The sequence below is a fragment of the Bombus impatiens genome, unplaced genomic scaffold (assembly GCF_000188095.3).
Source record: "Bombus impatiens unplaced genomic scaffold, BIMP_2.2 scf_1528, whole genome shotgun sequence".
In the NCBI taxonomy this organism is placed as follows: domain Eukaryota; kingdom Metazoa; phylum Arthropoda; class Insecta; order Hymenoptera; family Apidae; genus Bombus; species Bombus impatiens.
In genome coordinates, this window is record NT_177947.1 from 353,705 (window position 1) to 372,531 (window position 18,827).

The 18,827-nt window shown below is 32.6% G+C and overlaps 1 protein-coding gene across 8 annotated transcripts in view; it reads right to left on the minus strand.

Moving 5' to 3' along the window:
• LOC100747068 overlaps window positions 1-18,827 on the minus strand; it is a 203,890-nt gene that overhangs the window by 35,574 nt on the left and 149,489 nt on the right. For 7 of the 8 annotated variants that reach the window (XM_033324152.1, XM_033324158.1, XM_033324151.1 and 4 more), the window contains one exon: window positions 15,130-15,210. The exons of the other annotated variant lie outside the window; for it this stretch is intronic. In XM_033324152.1, coding sequence (XP_033180043.1) covers window positions 15,130-15,210 — 81 coding nt within the window. The remainder of the gene's footprint in view (window positions 1-15,129; window positions 15,211-18,827) is intronic. 8 annotated transcript variants of the gene reach the window in all.

Genomic DNA, 18,827 nt, shown 5'->3' on the forward strand with positions numbered 1-18,827 from the left:
CGACGTGTTATTAATTCGTCAAACGTAGTCTAGCCGACGAACCTGCAGCTTTTCGTGGAAATGAAAAGTTCGATCTCTGGTGGGAATAACGCCGGAAGAGAACGGACGTCTGGCGCAAAGTTGCGCCGAAGAAGGAACTCGTAAGCCCTCGATTAATTTTATTTCTGCGGAAGCGGCCGGAATCCACCTTCGACGCCCACCGCCTTTCTCCGCTAAGATTTTCATTAAAGCCAGCTGCGAAATATCGTGCTGGCTTATCCATCCACCCGCCCCCGCATTCTCTTCGGAAATTTCTTTTCTCAGAGAAGTCGATAGTTATTGGATACGGACCGGCTTTATAGTGCGAACGTGACTGTTCGCTATTTTTCAGATTATAACTTTTCAGTCTGTCCCGTATTTACACTTTTGGTTTACTCACAGGTGGACAGCAGAATTCTTCTTGATTATCCTTATCTACTGAGAATGTTTGACATTTTTCGTTTAGCATCTTTCGTGGCAAAAATGGTTGTGAGTAACTTCATACAACGAGGATTTTCATTAAGTTTTGCCGTTTTATATATTTTTGCATATTACGTGCATCTTTTGCACTTTAGCGTTTTCGAATTTCCCGTAAATGCATAAAAATTCGCAGTTTACTAATAATTTTGAAATGAAACGCTCGATGAAATAAAACACATTGATATCGTGTTCAACGCGTTTGACATGAAATTACAGGAAACTATCATGAGGAAACTATCAACGTAGTTTCCTCCGTTTTTTATCGCCCCTTTCTATATGGAAAGTAGCATCTTTTTTTATCGTTAACTTGTAAAATTTCTTTGATTTAGACTTTGTTAAAATTTACCTTCTAGAATCTTGAGAACTGCCTTTGATATGTCCTTACGTCTAAAGCTTATGGATAAATCGAATTTATTATTGGTAAAAATCATAAAGCATACGATGTTGCAAACGTTCTTTCTTTGTGTTTTAGGTTTGTCACTCTTTCATCATTCTTTTGATCTTTTTAAAAAAATTTATGTGTAATAATATTTATTACACTTTTGCCGAAATAAATTGCGCATTTGCGAATTGAATTTGTTTAAATTTTATTCTAGTTGCGTCTTAAAATAACGTTATTTAAAATGTGCAGAAGCGTTTCAAGTAATCGATTTAAATAAACGATATAAGAAAATAAAGAAATGTTTATGAATTACCGAGAATCTAGTTAAATGTTACTGCATATAGATAAAACCGCGATGAATCAATCAGAATCACGTTATAAAAATCAAATGTATCTACCTTTCCCATTCGCGAGGCTTTCTAAAAGAAGCTTAAAGAAAGTGAAATGAAATCCATTTCGTTTATTGAAAATTTTCCATTAAAAATTGAGAAATCCACAATATTCTGCGTGCATTTTCATAATAGCAATTATTTAAATATTAATCATTTTCTTCCAATATTTTTTTCATGTATATTGCAATATATATTTCATGTATATTAGTAATTAATGGAAGAATAAAAGTCAATTTTGCTTAGACCAATATAAACGTCATAAAGGCGTTAAAGTTATCAGATTATAAATATAAAAAAGGAATTTTTTTACGTGCAGAGAGGAAGAAGAACAATTTTTATCTAAAGTTGCATCTGGCTTGCTTCTCCCCCGTTCTTCCCCATAATAGGCTACTTAACAGTTTCCGGACTGAAATTAAGCTATAACTGGAACGAGAAATTGTACAGTCTTTACAATTTCATTTGATCCTATGATAATGGCGCTTTTGTAAAATTTAATCAACTCAAATGGAAAAGGATAGTAATTTTCTTAAAGTTTCATGCGAATCTAAAGTTAAACTATTTTATTTTGATAATCTTTCGCTATCCTTTTTATAATTTTTAATTTATTTGGCAATGCTGGAATTGCTTGTGATCGTTGTATCGTATAAATTTCATATACGGTAGGTAACAAATTTATACCAATATTAATTTGTGAGGTGAGCTGTGACGCGAGCGATGGAAATAATAATTGTGAGTCTGTCTATCTTTTCTTTATATCGTAGACATTAATCGTTTGGAACGATTTAAATGTTTCATATGAAATTATTACTTGATAGGTTTTTTGACAATGTGTAATAAATTGTAAAAAATTTATAGCGATATACATGTTTCATAAATTTAACAATTTGCATGATATAAATTAATCTATTGAATTTATATGTTGCGTTGGTTTGCAACATTTTCTTACAGACTGATTTTACAGTATCAAATTAATGATAAATTAGAGAAAAATAAAAGATATTGAAAACATAGGTATTTTACAGAGAATTATGTTTCAAATTGATTAATGACAACCACATCATCATCATAATTTGACAAATCGAATTGATGAATACGAAGCTAGATCCAAGCCAAGTAATTTTGAAGCAAATGAACTTGCAGTAATTTCGTAGCTGTACAATAACGTTGTGTAACTTGCGTTAAAGAATGTTCGCGTTTCTCACGCAATCGCATTTTAAATCACGGAAGGAAATATTTAATTGTAAATACAATGTTTCTGTAAGTACAAGCGACGCATACTTCAGCATGGTTTAAAAATTATTTCCTATCCAGATATGTATATCACTTTTTACAAAGAACGAAACAAAAATTTCGTTTCGAAATTTTAGACTAAATTTACATCTTTTGGTACTTTAATAAGTTTTATTCTTTAATCTCGATAATTATTCAAAACGGAGCAGTATTACAAATTCCTGCTGATTATGAGTGGTAAAGTTTCTTAACTTCTTTTGGTTACGTTTCTGTTCTCGGAGGAGACTTCATAATTCTCCACGTCCCAATTAAAATGAAACATTAGAATTCTACGTAAAATTCTATTTGACCGTTAGCGGAAACGTGGTAAAAATTTCATGTATCTTCAATTTTTCATTAGCAAAGCTCGTGTAAAGTACTCCATTTAACGTAGTTAATTAAGACAGCTGTTTTAAGATTATGATTTTTTAAAGAATGAAATTTAAACATTTTCTCTTAAGCAAACGTACACCCTTAAAACAATACAATTGCGTATGGCGTCTCACAGTTAACAGAACAGTACGTTAATTAACAGTCTTCCATTTTAATGAATACGTTATTGCGGATTTGATTTATAACCTGTCCCGCGTGTGTATGATAATTGATGTTATTTAATATTATAAAAGATTTTGTTTAAGCGGAAATTTCGAGACAAATTTATAAATGAAGATCAAACAAATACTTTTCTTCGGATATTTTATATACTTTTACATAGTTTATATATTCTGCGTATATTTGCACATCTAAGTTTCCTATAAATGTATGTGCTAATCGCTATTTTTAAAAACTCAACGGTCCACAGGAATAACTCCACCTAAATAAAGCACCATTTCCACGAAGAATTCGACGATCTAGAGGAATACAATTTTTAACTCGAATCTAGAATGAATAATCCTACTTTTCCATGGCTGAAGAGATATTTCAGTTTTTATTTCTCACGAGGAAGATTTTGTCAACTGCGTTAATTCTGCTCTATTAAATCCATCTTCTCGATCTATGTTCTGGAATTTTGAGAAACCTATCGTCGATTTTGCCTGATGCGAACAGTGACGTCTAATTCCATGACTCTTTTATTACAAGGGGTAAGAAAATAGGGGCGAACTGGTCTAGCCTTCTAGTCAGATCGAAATTATTATCTTCGCGCAGTAAATTCCATGGAAGAGGCATGCCGCTGCTACAACGCAATCCAACCACTGGCAATAGAATATTTTACCTCATCGCTGTTCCCACTGAACTTCTGAAAACGAATTACCTATGCTTGCTCTCTATCTGCCAGTCGGATTTCTTCCAATCATGCCCACCCTCACGATGGCGAACCGATGGGAAAGATAAGGTTAACAATATCGAGGATATTCTCGAGCTATCGACGAATAGTACAGTTTGAATTGTCCCTATCGACAGTGTACCCTTTATCTTGGTCGGAATAGAGCGCCAATTTCAGTTTACGAGATCCTTCCGTGGGCAAGGATAATTCGATACTGAGTGAATTTTTGTATTACTTACGTAATGAAGCTAGGTACACTATGGCTCTAAAATTTGGGATCATTTATTTAATAACAAAGGAACTTGCGTTATTTTAGCCCAAGATACAGATCATTTGCAAACTTGTGTATATTTTAAATGATTAGAATATAATGTGTGAGAAATTATGCTTAATAAGTGAAGACATTTTAAATACTTTAAAATATCGTCGAAACGAATCGCGAAATGTATTTTTCTTAATTCGCTAGAAGTCTGAAGATATCTCTGGTAAAACTGGAGTTTAGAGATTTATGTTAAAGACCACAGTTTTTTAGCCAAAACAGGAGAGGTAGCAGTCTTACTTAATATACTTTTCTTAATTAATTTATATTACTATTTATATTAATTATATTAACTGTGTTTATTCTCTGAATATAAATAGGAGAAATATATCTAGATCGTAATAGTCATTTTCTCTGTTACTCGAAGACAAGTGAGAAGAAACAGTATTAATTTCGATAATTGTAGAAAAAACGTTAATTCAGATCTCTAAGATATTTTTAACTTCAGTTGAATCAGCACAAAGAGTGCTTCTCGCAGATTCTATCGTTCGTTTCCTTTGAAAACTATATTATAATAATAAATCATTTGTATTTTCACTCGAAGGCAAATAAAAAGAGACAGTTAATCTCGATAATCGTAGAAAAACATTAATTCAAATATCTGAGCGATTTTAAATTCCAGTTGAATCGACACGAACAGTATACCTCGCAGATTTTATCGTTCGTTCCCCTTGAAAACTATATTATAATAATTATCTCTGGAACGAAATTGGTATGGTGGAATTTACATCGCATAGTTGCTGCTACGATATCGATCCCATTACGCGACGTTGCTATAGATGTTCTATGCTAAATTATCATAATGTTTGTGGAATGCATTTTCTTGCTAATTTCCACAAGATTTATAACATAGCTAACATACGACATTACAGCTGCTGTATGCATCGATGCATTTTATCCTCAAACGTGAAAATTGAAAATATCAATTTAAATCATGATTAGTTAGGTATAGACATTTGTCGAAATTATTGGAGGCAGGGATGTACAGTAAGAAATTATAGTTAACGAGTAAACTCTGGATATTAATTAATCTATGCCAATTGCAAAGATATAAAAGTAGGCAAGTATGTAATGAGCAAGTATATGAATGGACGAGTAAAAATGTGAAAATGATACAAAATAGGACAAATGAAATATGTATATATCGCAAGTTTTAGAAGGTGGGATACAGTTTTACTCAAATTTCATTTCTTTATCAATGCATAATCATCAGCAATCTGTTAATAAATAAGTGTTGAAAAAATATTGAATTTTGATTTTACTTTTTAATATTTAATACTTCGAACAAGATTATGTATAAAAAAATATATGTAAGAAATGTGAAGGTGACTTGAGTTATATTTAAGAGAAACTATTTGAATTAGAAACACTTAACAATCGGAGATAAATCTATTCTGCAAGTATAAACATTTGTTCTTTATATAAATAGTAGAAATAAAGTAATTCCAGTTACTATTCTTTACTTGCGATTAAATAGATCTTTGTTGCATGGTATATTTTATCGTTATCACTTAAATATAGAATTCAGAAGTTAATAAATAAAATGATGACAAGAACGAGTACCATTATAAGAAACATTCTAAATTTCTTCTCATATTATAAAAATTATTTCCATTCAAAGTTTGCTTCACTTGCTTCAGCGTAAAAATTCACTCTGCAAATTGATTTGTATCTCCCCTTACTTTCTAAAAGTACATCCCCTGTTACATTTCCTACTTATCCTTCCTCTATTCAATATCGCTGCAGCTTCATCACTTTAATTAACCCATATCTTACTTCCACCATCTAATCGATCAGTGGAAACTGAAAACAGGAGGAGGAAAAAGAACGAAATTTTCTGAGATGTCACTCCATATAGAAAAAAATTCTTTGCTTTAGTTTTATATTATATTTTATATGATTAGTGTTATTAGCGATATTACCAATACATATTAATAATAACTAAATTGCGGTCGTTTATAAATTTCTGAAAAATTGAAGAGTTCGAAAATCTACAGAATGCACGTAATATGCAAAAATATATTGAAATAGAATATTTATTATAATTTTTAACGAGTGAACAAAATTTCTATTTCGGTTCTATTTCTTTAGTCGAGTCCATAAAAATATAAAATTGCAGTCATATTTTGATAGTCATATTACTAAATGAATCAAAATTTGATATTGAACTTAATTAATTAATATGTCAATGTTATAATACAATATTATTGTACAATGATGTGACAATACTTTTTGTAACTACTATATTTTTCACCGCTATAGTTTAGCTATTATTTTCTTTTCTTTTATGTTTATTTATTTTATTATTATACTGGTGAATATTACAAAACAAACTGTCGATTGATAATAATTATAATCAATGAAGAATGTTTTGAGATATCTCTATTATAATAGTTTTTGGCTCGATAGTATCATGTTCGTAATACAGCTGATTGAAAAATGTATGAAAATTTTAGAACGTGAAAGATGGGTTTCTTCGAGTCTGCCAGCACGGAATAGAATATTCGCCGGAGTATTATTCAAATTAGGTGGACTGTCTGTCGTCGACCGCGGGCTAGAACCGTTTGTAATAGACCTAGGCCGGAATTCTAAATGCCAGCGATAAAGGATGAGTTTCAGTAGTACGTTCCCCTTGTCGTTGAAACTTGAACCATGTTCAACAGCACGTTCGAGTATTTCTTGGTTGAAAATTCTGACATGTTTTTAACCTCTGTCTTGAGTTACCCCTTACAGGTAATACTTTACAATCTGATCGGTATCTCCGATTCTTTTCAAACTTCAATATATTGGAAAAGATTATTTAAAAGAGTAAAACATCATTTACAGAAAGTATCGTAATTAATTCTAAATACTTTTAATTCTATATTAATCTGTTAACTGCGTTTGACGAGTATACGCGTCAAACAAGAATTTAATGTCGGTACGTTTGACGTGTATATTCGTCGTGTAAAATAAAAAATGATCATTTACCATAAAATGTCAAAATTTTAGCAAAAAGTAATGCAAATATCATTTAGCGGTATGTTTACTTTATAATATCAGTAAAACTGCTATGTATTTTATGAAGAAAAATTTGATTATTTTCTTTGGTATATCGGTTATTCCCGGTATAATGTATTTCTTTTTACAAAATCAGTTGATTTTTTCTCCTGTTATATCGAGTATTCCCGAATCGTTGGTATAATCTTGTTTCCTTATAAACTGGATGGATATTTTACTGTGTATATCGGCTATTCTCCGATAACAATTGAAATATAGTATGATAAATATCATATGATCATATTTTTTGATCGAATGAGTTGAACAAATTATTGAGAAATATGCAATTTAACGAACATAAACTTCGAAAGTCGACCAACCACGAGTTCAACTGTAAAATCCACACGTCTCATCGGAAAATATTTCACTAATCTTATACCAGCTACATGATTAAAAGCAAATGCACTTCGAAAATGTGCCGTCTGTTCAAAAAATGAAATTCATAAGGAGTCACAGTATTGGTACTCGATACTGTGTGCCACCGTGTGTGAAAAAATCAACTGAATTTCTTACATTTTAAAAAATTTTTCTCGTTTGTGAATTTTAGCATTTTGTTGAAATTTTGTAATTTTTTATAACAATAATTTGTTTAACAATAAATTGTTAATCTTTTGGCATAAAAATATATGCCATCATCGTTTTGCTTCAATTTTGTTGTAAAATTTACAATAGGTACATTTGCCCTGCGTTTGACATGTATGCTCGTCATCGTTTGATTTTATTTATGCACCCCATTCATGAGAGATTTCCAAAACAAAATTCCGCAGTTATCTGGTTAAAGGTAACTTAAAGCTCGCGTTGAATTTTGTAATTCTTATTTAGAAATTCGTGTAGTGTGCAAGTAAGTACCAGTATCGATATTTAAAAAAGTAGAGAAAAGGAAATCATTAAAAAAGCATTGCAAACAATTGTAAGTATTTTTTATGGTATATTAAAACAAAACCTAGAACCGTGATACGGAAATTGAAATACTATCGAGTACAAACAATGAACTAGATATTGATGACGACTCAGGTGACTACCAAGTTTCATCTTTTTCATTAATTCTTTATTTGTCATTTTTTGTTACTTGAATTTGTTATTAATAAGCATTAAATTAAATTTTTTTCTTAACGTTTACTTTTTGTTACCTAATTTTTTATTTATATAGTTAGTCTCAGATTAGGTTTAGGTTTAGTTTTAATATATAATCAAAAGTATGTGGAATTGTTTGCGACAGCATTTTAAATAATATTCTATCTTCTTAAATAGATAAAGTTTTCAATACATTGAAGTTTGAAAAAAGCCGGAGATACCGATCAAATCGTAAAGTATTCCTCTTGGCAGTAATCTTTTAAAGGCTTTCAGAAGTATTGCGTTCGGATGGAGAAATTAAGTCAATGTTTCCACCTTTAAAAGATGGTGGATTCGTTACACGATTGTACAAGTTTCTTTCCTTGCTCTTTTTTTCTTTTAATGGATCCTTTCTTCTCCTTTCTTAAGGAACAAGTTTATATGAAATTACTATTTAAATACAAAGCAGCGTCATTTGTTTAACATGGTTCCGATAGGTAAAGCATTTAAGACAAAATTTGTTAGATTTTTAGAACGTAGTTGCTCATTGGTTCGTTATTAACGTTATTAAAATAACGAGTGAACGAAACACTATACTGATCGCAATTCTCGACTAACCGAGCTGCTTCTGTGAATATTATATCGGCAATTTTGAACGAAATATAGAAAAAAATCGCAAGGAACGATCACGAGTGAAGTGGAAAATACATTAAAAGGATAAAAGTTAGGCTTTCCGTGTTCCACAATTCGAGCCGATACTCCATTATTTTTATTTTCGTACTTACGATCGACGAATATCCAATGTACAATAGCCTCGAATAAATTACAAATAAAGTAACATATAGTTCTTGAAGACTTCATTGCTTAATGGTTTCAATTTTCAAAACGTATAACTACTATTTCGTTATTTGCAAATATAAACTTTCTACATACAATACAATTTCTATATACAATATGCGCACGCAGGAATTATAGTTTATTCATGTAATTATTTAAGATAGAAATTACATACGATACTCGACTACAATTAGATTTTTATTCAATCGTCACCTAGTCTCGCAAGGCAATTCTACGTGGGGGAATTTGGCGAAAATTAACGATCGAGGTTGGTCGGTTTCGAGCCATCTCTGTGGGGTTTGAATCGGAAAGCACGCGAGGAATACCTGCTTCCGTCGTTTTGTCAATCGCGAGGAAACCACAGGCGGTTTGCTTTGACGTTCATGGACACTGGTTCTTCGTGGTTGACGATCCCACGTTAAACGCGTTGGGCTGATGTCGCATAAATCTAATGTCAAACAGTCTTCAACTGATCTATGACCTCCTTTTAATACGTTCATCTAAAACGACCGATAGAAGAATTCTTAACGTTACCGATTCCCAGATGAGTAGTAAATGTCTCAAAAAGGTGCAAGAAAATTGTTAATATTCTGGCAAATTTTCATCTTTTAATGTTAGCAAATTCTCAATTCCCGATATTAGCATGATTTATAATTTTATATATTAATAGAGCATTCTTTTTATCATACATTGTTTTACATTCTTTATTTAGCGAAATTCTATATTCTCGATATACCTTGTCTAATTCACACAGTTATGGACAGAATATGGGTTTCGATCTATTGTTCAAATTAGGACACTGAGCAACCATATGACTTTGACATGCTCTTGAATGACCATAAAGTGCTTTTGAGCGATGTTAAGTGACTAAAATAATCACGAAATGATCCTGAATAGCTGTCAAATGACCGTGAATATCCTTTGAATGACCTTAATGATCCTATTGTAGTGATTTTCTCGCGAATAATAAGATATCTCTATAGAATTATGAGCTGGTGAATATGGAATATCAAAATAATCGACTGATCGCTGTCTTTTATAATCCTTAAGACTACCAAAAATTTTTTAATCAAAACGCATCTTTCTTTCCATTAATATTTTCCATTTTTATACGAATGGTGACGTGAAACAGGAAGTTAAGTATAATTATGTTATATTTTTTCTGAATTAAACATGTGTAGAAATTTGATTTAAAAATGAAACTAAAATTTCAGAAGTGAAAGTTTAAATGAGACATTCGCGTTTTTCCATAAAGTTACTGATGCAATGTGGTGCAATATTTTCAGATTCGTTATACACACATCCAAATGTAAGAAGACTAACATATATCGTATATTAAATGTAACAACTAATGTAATAACATAATAATAGTAATATAATACTCTTATATACTCATATAATAATAATGAAATAATATATTCCCTAACAGAAATCTATTTTTCAGAGACCATAATTCCATTAAATTGCTTCGTTAAATTATTTTCAGTCTTATTTTAAGTATAAACACCATATTACTAGATATTTGACGTAAAAAAATGAAACTTTTCTAGTCTTTAAACTTGGCCTTTGAAGGTGTTCTACTGAACAACAAATTGGGGACATCTACATTATTTAAGACCCTAGAGTATCGCATAATACATTTCGACTAGCAGCAATATTGAAAGCACGGTTACTAAGGCGCCAAGGTGTCACGTATCTCTGCTGAGAATCACAGGACAAGCAGTAATTAACTACATCGGTGTTCCTCGTTGATTTCCAAGTTATCGAGCTATTCATGAGTCACCTTTATGAATAATGCTCTATTGATTTGTCATCCGTTCAAAGTGAAACTGCCACTTGTAATAAGTCTAAAATTGTCAGATTGTTATTGAAATTGTCATTGAAATTAAACATAAAAAGGATGTGAAAGAATCTATCCTTAAAATGCAAGGCTAGTTGTTAGTCGATATTTTTTTCCGATCAATAATTAAATTTTTTACTGCTCATTTATCAGCCATCTGATTCGCACCGCATCAGTTGAGAGTTAATAATATTCTAAGATGGACAAGTTATTTTTTATAATATAATCTATTCTCTCTAAAATCTAGAAAATTTTAAATTAATATAATTCCGAAGCTGCCTGAAAACTTTAATAGCATGCATTCTAAATGCATGCTATTAAATTATATTTTATTCAAGCGTTAAATTAAAAAGTATAATAGCTCTAGCCTCGTTCGAAAAATCTGTCGACGTAGATATACGCGAACGCGACGTAAGTCGTAAGAATGCGGTTCTAGAAAATCTAGCGAATCCAGTTCCATTTAAACGATATGATAAATATATGTCAATTCTGGCAATATCGGAAGCACCAGGATCGGCAATAAACGGTTCGTACCGCTCGATAGCGGGGTACGGAATGTGACTTGAATTCTGCCACGAGCCATATAAACCAAGAGTTTCCGTGCGCGTATTATTTGCAATCCGATTTCGCATGCCACGATCGCGCCATGCTAAAGATTAGACAGGGACGACAAAATGAGATCTAAATCGGCTCACGGTTGCTTTCACTAATCAGGGCTTTTATGTACAGGCAAATAATGTCTTCTAATTGATTCGTACATCGGATGTAGAGTAATAATAATACAGGTAAAATCTTTCCTCTCTCATAGTGTACAAATAACAACAGTCAGATAATGGATCTTCCTATGATAATATTCGCTCATCAATTTTTATTTTATTTTATTTTATTATATTTTATTTTATTTATCAATTTAATGAAATTTCGATTCAGTTCTTGCGAACAAACGAACAATAATTGTGAAATAGATAATCAATTAGCTTTATAACAAGTAATAGTAAATTATACCAAATAAAATTAATTTTCGATGCAAGTGTTCAGTCATCGACTTTATTCGCTGATTTTTATATGTGAGAAACGAAATTTACTTCATTTCATTTCGTATGTAACTGTTGTATGATTCTCAATTACATAAAATGTAACTGAAATTATTTATGAACGACACAGTTAAAGCAAAATCTTGTAATGTAAGTAAAACTTTTTTATATATTCTATATGTATTCTTATATTTTCCATGAATTTTATTATCACATAGCAAAAGACCGCTCGGCACTCCGTTTTATGCATTAAATGTTTCTAACAAATACGACAAATATGAGCCTAAAAACCCTTGCAGTGGGATAAAACGGACTATGGCGAGAAATTGATTCTCGTAACATCGTAGGTAGAAAGAATGATAATGATGGAAAACTAATTGAATTATAAGGAATAGCGCTTCTTAACACTTCTTTCCACAGCTTTACGATTGATGCGAAAATTAAAGGAATATAGAAGTTATAAATTTGCCAAAAAGCTTGCATTAATTCCATAACGTGAAATGTCAGTATGTTTAATAAAATTTCAATCAGGACAAATACTTTCCAAAAGAATATCGACATCTCTTAAACTTCTGAAAAGTTGCAACCACATGTGATGATTTTAGGAGCGCACCGAGCGAGGGTTAAAGGGCGAAACAAATTTTCGAGCAGCGTCCGATTTCTTTCGTTGTTTTCACAAAATGATAGATTCGCATAAACATTTACAGTTTAAATGCAAGAACTGCGAGCATTGTCGTTTTCAAGTATCCGATCTTCGTCGTCAGACATCGGTTTAGAAAGGTTAGATCGGTTGTACGCGGTGTACGTGTGTCGTGATAGATGTATCGCGGGCTGCGTACCGTATGAATGTCGTAATTTGTTTTAACGTTTCGTCCGTCGGCTTCATACGAAAAATATCCTCGCCAAGATACATCAAATGAGCATCGCGATACTGCGTCATTGGTATACATGTCCATTAGTATTTAATTAATATCTATCATACGCGTATCGCGATATCTCTGTGTGAAACTAGTCTTAAGTTAACGACCGTCCGTGTGCTTATCTTTCAGTTCTGTCCAGTGCAGATGTTACGTTAGCCTTGTTTAGCCGGCAGAAACCTTCTTCGACCGTGCGTAATTTTCTTTTTTCCTCGTCGAGCTATCGAGGGTGATCGAATGGCGTTTTCTTTTGTTTTTTACGATCGATCCGCGAGTATGACGGGTGGAAACGTACATCGATCACTGATACGCGAGATAGGAAGGCGTTTCTGCGCGTGTCGCTGCACCGTCGACATCTATTTACCGATACCTTCCTCGACAAAGAGTAATTGCTGGCTTTGCAGCCTCTTGTTCTGTCGTCAAAGGCTGCCGCCAGCCACGACCCGTGAATATTCTGAATTGCGTGCGTGAAAGCCTCCTGTGCGACCGCACACATGTGCCACGCATAAATTTTCTGACGTGTGAATAACGCGAGTTTCGGTTATAACACCGCGTCGCGCCGGTGGAAAGTAGAATAGAGACTAGCTCGGTCCTGGCGTTTCTTCCTCTTCTTTTTTCTCTTTTCCATTTTTTTTTAACATTGTCGACTACAGATGAGTAATCGAGTGGTTGAATGTTCCGAGGGGCGACAATTTTGAAGAATGACCCGATAGAGATTTTTGTACTCAATCGAGGATCACATGGTATCAGATAACATCGTTTTGCAGATTTTACGTTCTATATGGAAATTTTTTATTTTCCTTTGACATCAGGGTATTTGTTCTTTTCAGTGCAATTATGTACACTCGTACGAGTGCATTGTACGATTAGATTGTGCGATTAGAATTAAATAGATATAGCATTTGGATGAGATATACTTACTCAAAAGTAGAGAAGAAAATTTTACGTAATACTTTTCAAATTACAGATATTAAATGTGCATGTATTTTTTAATCATATATTATGTGGTAATTTTAAGAAAGTTTTAGGGGAACAATGATAAAATTTTCCACTCGTGTATAATCAGAGGAACTTACGCAATTTAGTAATTACAGAAAACGACGAATTGTTACTTCTTTAGTAAGCATACAAAATTATAAGTGTGCAAAGTGGTAGTCTGTATAGCCAAAATGAAAATAATGTATTCACCTACTTCAATATCCTTTGCTTACTTAATCAAAGTATATATATATATATATCCTATATATACTAATATATATAATATATATATATACATATACATATATATATACATATATATATATACATATATATATATTATATATATTACATTATATATGTATAACATAATATAATATAATTGCTCTTCGTATAAGCAATATTGTCTCGTAAAAAAGTGATCTAATGCGAAGGTTGATTCGCAAGAACCATTTTTCTCAATCTTTACCCAGTTCACTTGATGTCATAAATCACCTAAAAAGTACATTCAGCTAAGCTTTGGCAAGTCATTCTCCGTCCAGCAAGACAGATTGGAGTTTCCGTTGAAATATTAGCGTTGCAAATGAAATACATATATTCTACTTATACCCATGCAGAAACTCCGTCGTTGTTCTATTTCTTCGATCGCATTTCACGACACCATGACACATTGCATGGATGCGGATTTTATTTCATAATATGTTTCAGCAACAGTACCGTCTCTAAACGATCATCGAACGAATACTTTTTCACTACGTCACTGTGTCGTGTTTCGCGCGAGAAATTCGTAACCTGCCTGGCTGTACACGACCAATTACTTTCTTCTTCCGTCTTTTAACATCCACCTCTCTATTTCGCATTTCAATGATTCTTTTCAATCCACAGCACGCACTCTACTATTTCTATCGTATCAACCTTTCTTCTCACGTTCACCAATTGTTCTCACATCATGTCACTTTCATTCCCCACTGCACCACTCTCCCTCTCTCTCTCTCTCTCTTTTACTCGCTCATGACGTTCGTCCGTTTCAACATTTATTCTCAATCTGTATCGTAAGTCTATCGTCATTTTCGCGATCATTTCCTCTCTCACTCGCTGTCCGGGCGTTTTAATCGTCTTCCGGTCTTATCCCCTTTATCTCTGCCCCTGCCCCTTCTTTCGAATCTCTGATCTTTCGGTCGACATTCTTCTCTTGCTTTAACTCTTTTTTATTATTAATGGTTTTTTTTGGTTTAATTCGTTTTTGTTTCTTTTTGCACGATATCGTATTGCTCTCGTTATTTGAATTCTGGAAACGATACTGATACCCTCCGTTATGCTTGAACTGCAGAAGCCGGGACAGTCGGCCACGACGAGCGAGGCTCCGGGGATTGCCGCCCGATACGACTCTGCCAACACAATAACAACAAGGCCGCTTCACGAGTCTAATTTCTAGGCATCTATCTGGTTCGCTAGAGACTTGACTTAAGAGAAAATGGAATTCTGTACGCGCGTTGTTTTTTTCTTTTTTTACTTTTTTTTAATTACTGTGTTTAAGGTCTCATGCACCTTCTAAGGTTATTAGTGACCACAGCGAGAATTTTCAACGGGACAGAACGTATTTATCGCAAGTAGTATGAAACAATATCTTTCAGGAAATATAGAATTTTTTTGCCGGAGTCTTTCCTCACGCGTTGTTTCCTTAGCTCCTTGTGATCCCTTTCCCCCTATTTTCTGGTCTCCTTTTTCTGCCTTCTTTAGTATGTCGTCTCCTAACCCTTGTTTTTCGTGTTTTCGCGTTTCTTATTAATGGATTAGCTTTGGCTCGAGGGATTAATATTATACGATGACGAAGGAACACGAAAATGAAAGTAAATAATAGGAGTTTGTTAACTTAAACTGGCTTCTCGCAGTCTGTTCGAAAAATTCAGACTTTGGTTCGATTTTCTTTGGTTTTCGGTGTCCTGACGTATGGCGGAAGATATTTTAGGATAGAAAACAATGGCAGAGGGTAGATGATATATTGAGAAAAGTTGGGAAACTTCTGGTGTACTTTAATTTATAATATTATAGTATACAATTCATGACGTGTGGATAATAATTATATTAAACAATTTTATGTTAATTAGTGTACCATAAGTTTTTTGCTCGTTATTCAAGGTGTTAAATAATATGAGAGGCTAGAAACGAAAGAATAAATATTTGTTGACCTCTACTCAAATCTTATTGTCTTTCATCTATCAATTTGATGATCTGCAACTTCACCTGCAATAACATGGCTAGAATTTATTTCTATTTATTATTTCTAGAAATCTCATTCAATTCTCTAAATCTTTCTCTACCAAAATAAAAAGAAAAGAAATAAAATTTATTAACATATCCCAGCAGTTAAACAAAAATAATGTAAAATATGTAATTATAGAAAAACAGGAATAAATCTAAACTCTTGTCACTTTACTTTAGTCATACATGCAACAAAATTTCAAATTCATTTAAATAATGAATCAGAGAATATTTTTCTTTTTCCAAAGTATGCCTTTGGTTCTAACGTAACTATTATGTATTGTTTTAAAAACAAATATTCAAAAAAGAGTACCTACTTGCGAAGATATAATAGCGTAATATCTAAAAAAAGAACAAAAGAAAAATTGGAAGGATCAAGGAAAGGATGGCAAGGCGAAGTTAAATCGTAGAAAAAGATGTTCGAATATCTTATTGGATTACTCTAACCGGATTTGTTCGACGCAAGCATCTTGCTTCTAATTTAATTCCATGTCTACTAAACTGTCTGTATGATAATTGATTTGTAAGACGTTAAGTTAAGACGTGTGCTTAAATGGGATTCACGTTGAATATGGAGTTAGAGATTGAAGAATGATCGCTAGTAGTTTAGAATGTGACAACTGTGAAGATTAATTATGTTATAATTAAGTGGTGACTCTAAATAATGGAATAATCTGACGTAAAACGTGTTCAGTGTCACATGATAGTAGTGATGCATCAAATTTATTTATACTGCTTGAAATACCTGGTCTGGTTTCAATTTTGTCTTGTCAACAAAGTGTACCTACATGCCACAGTGTAAAATCTAGTAAATATATGCACTGTTCGGTTAATGTACGGATTTGCATAAAATTTTAACGAAAGTATCGGCTAAGTATAAAAATGTATATTAGTAAGTAAATGTATTTATTTGTTAGACAATTAGTATTTGCATACATTGTCCTGTAAATATATATATATTTATTTATTATATATATATACTTATTATATTATATATTATATAATTCAGTAGAATACATTTACAAAATTAATCCTTTCACGATCTGTGCAAGTTGTCAAGTACAGTGTTATAGTATAGTTTCACATCTTAAATTAATAACGAAGAATAGAATAACGAAGTTTATTGTGTGGAACAATCAATTTCTGATGCATTGCTCGACTTTTAAAGATTCCACTTCTCGCGCCTAATCACAAGCTGACACTTAGGAAAGCCTTAGAAATGTACAAGGAGATGCTTGCATCATAAGTGCTCGCATATTCATGAATTTCTTGTTAATGCTATTACTACGTTCGAATTTTACTCGTGAGATTTCGCGGCAATGGATCCCGAGAGATATTCTGAGGAATCTTGACAATATTTTGAGAGCAAATAGTGCACTCTGCGACGGAAAACGACACATGAGCGTATGCAATATCCAGCTATCAGCAACTTCGTTGAAACTCTATTATGTCATGTGCCCAAAGTAGTAGTAGTCTTAACATCTCATGGCGGTGACGTCAACTGGGTCTACTTTAGATTTTCATCCCTTCCTCGTGAAATGAAGTTCGCTCTCGTATCGAGATGCTATGCATCATCTATGTATCGATCGTCATTACAGAAAATTTTTAATTTCTTTTCTTAGTATTTATGCCACTGTAATATTGTACCTATTATCCATAATTTGCACTTTCGTGATATGTAATTTCGTTGTTTCTTCTTTTCTATACACGTTACTTTCAAATATTAGGAAAAAGAAGAAAAAAGAATGAAGGTGTTGATTTAACGTTTAAACATTCTCATTGAGCTGATGTTAGATATTCGAATATTCACATGGGTCGAGTATCGATTATCGCCAGAGAGATTTCAGATATTTTTAAGATTTATATTACGACAAAACATTTTTGTATCTTTGCAATTGACGTATATTTTCATAGTTTATATTTGACTTAATATGTGTCTTTACCCCATGTATATTAAAAGAAGCATAGAAAATTAATGTTGATTGTTCAAACAACTCAAGTTGATTCTTACGGCATTTGCAAATAAAACATAAATAACCGTGGCGTTTATACATTATTCTTACCTCGTTTACAATTTTCATTTGTTATCGATATTAATAAATATTAGGAGTTGAAAAATTTCATTGCAAGGTAAAATATTCCAGAAATATCTCATTGAAGTGCAAATAAAATAAGAACAAACTAGCAGAATTTCGTGTTGTTTGCGTTCAATTATCCAAAGCATAAATTTGTCTTCTGTCGGCGTAACGATATCCCTTTTTATTCAACTTTTCTTCTTTTCAACGTCGCAATTCTCGAATTCTGTTATTCCTGGACGGGATGCAAATTAGACATTCGATGCTATCACCTTTATTCGGTCAAATTTATACGCGCGAGATAATTCGATTTTCCTGTTTCATTCTTTTTCTTTTTTTTTCTGCACTCACTGCTAACTACGCTTTACACCGAAACGTTTGAGGGCAATTAATGGAAAATTCGAACACGTGACGTTATTAGACTACCTTTTCGTTATCGGATTTATCGACGAAGCAATTTCGATCGAGTCGAACGAACAGTTGCGGAAAATAGAAAAACAAAATAGAAAATAAAAGTAGGGATCGGTAGGTAAATTTGCTTTTCCCATATTCATCAATTCTACCTGATTATTCGAGTTTATTCGAGCTTGTTTGCCTTTGTACGATTTCAAAGAAGCTTACTACCGAGCTCGAGCAAATGTATTTCGAAAAGTGTCGTTCGATTTCTG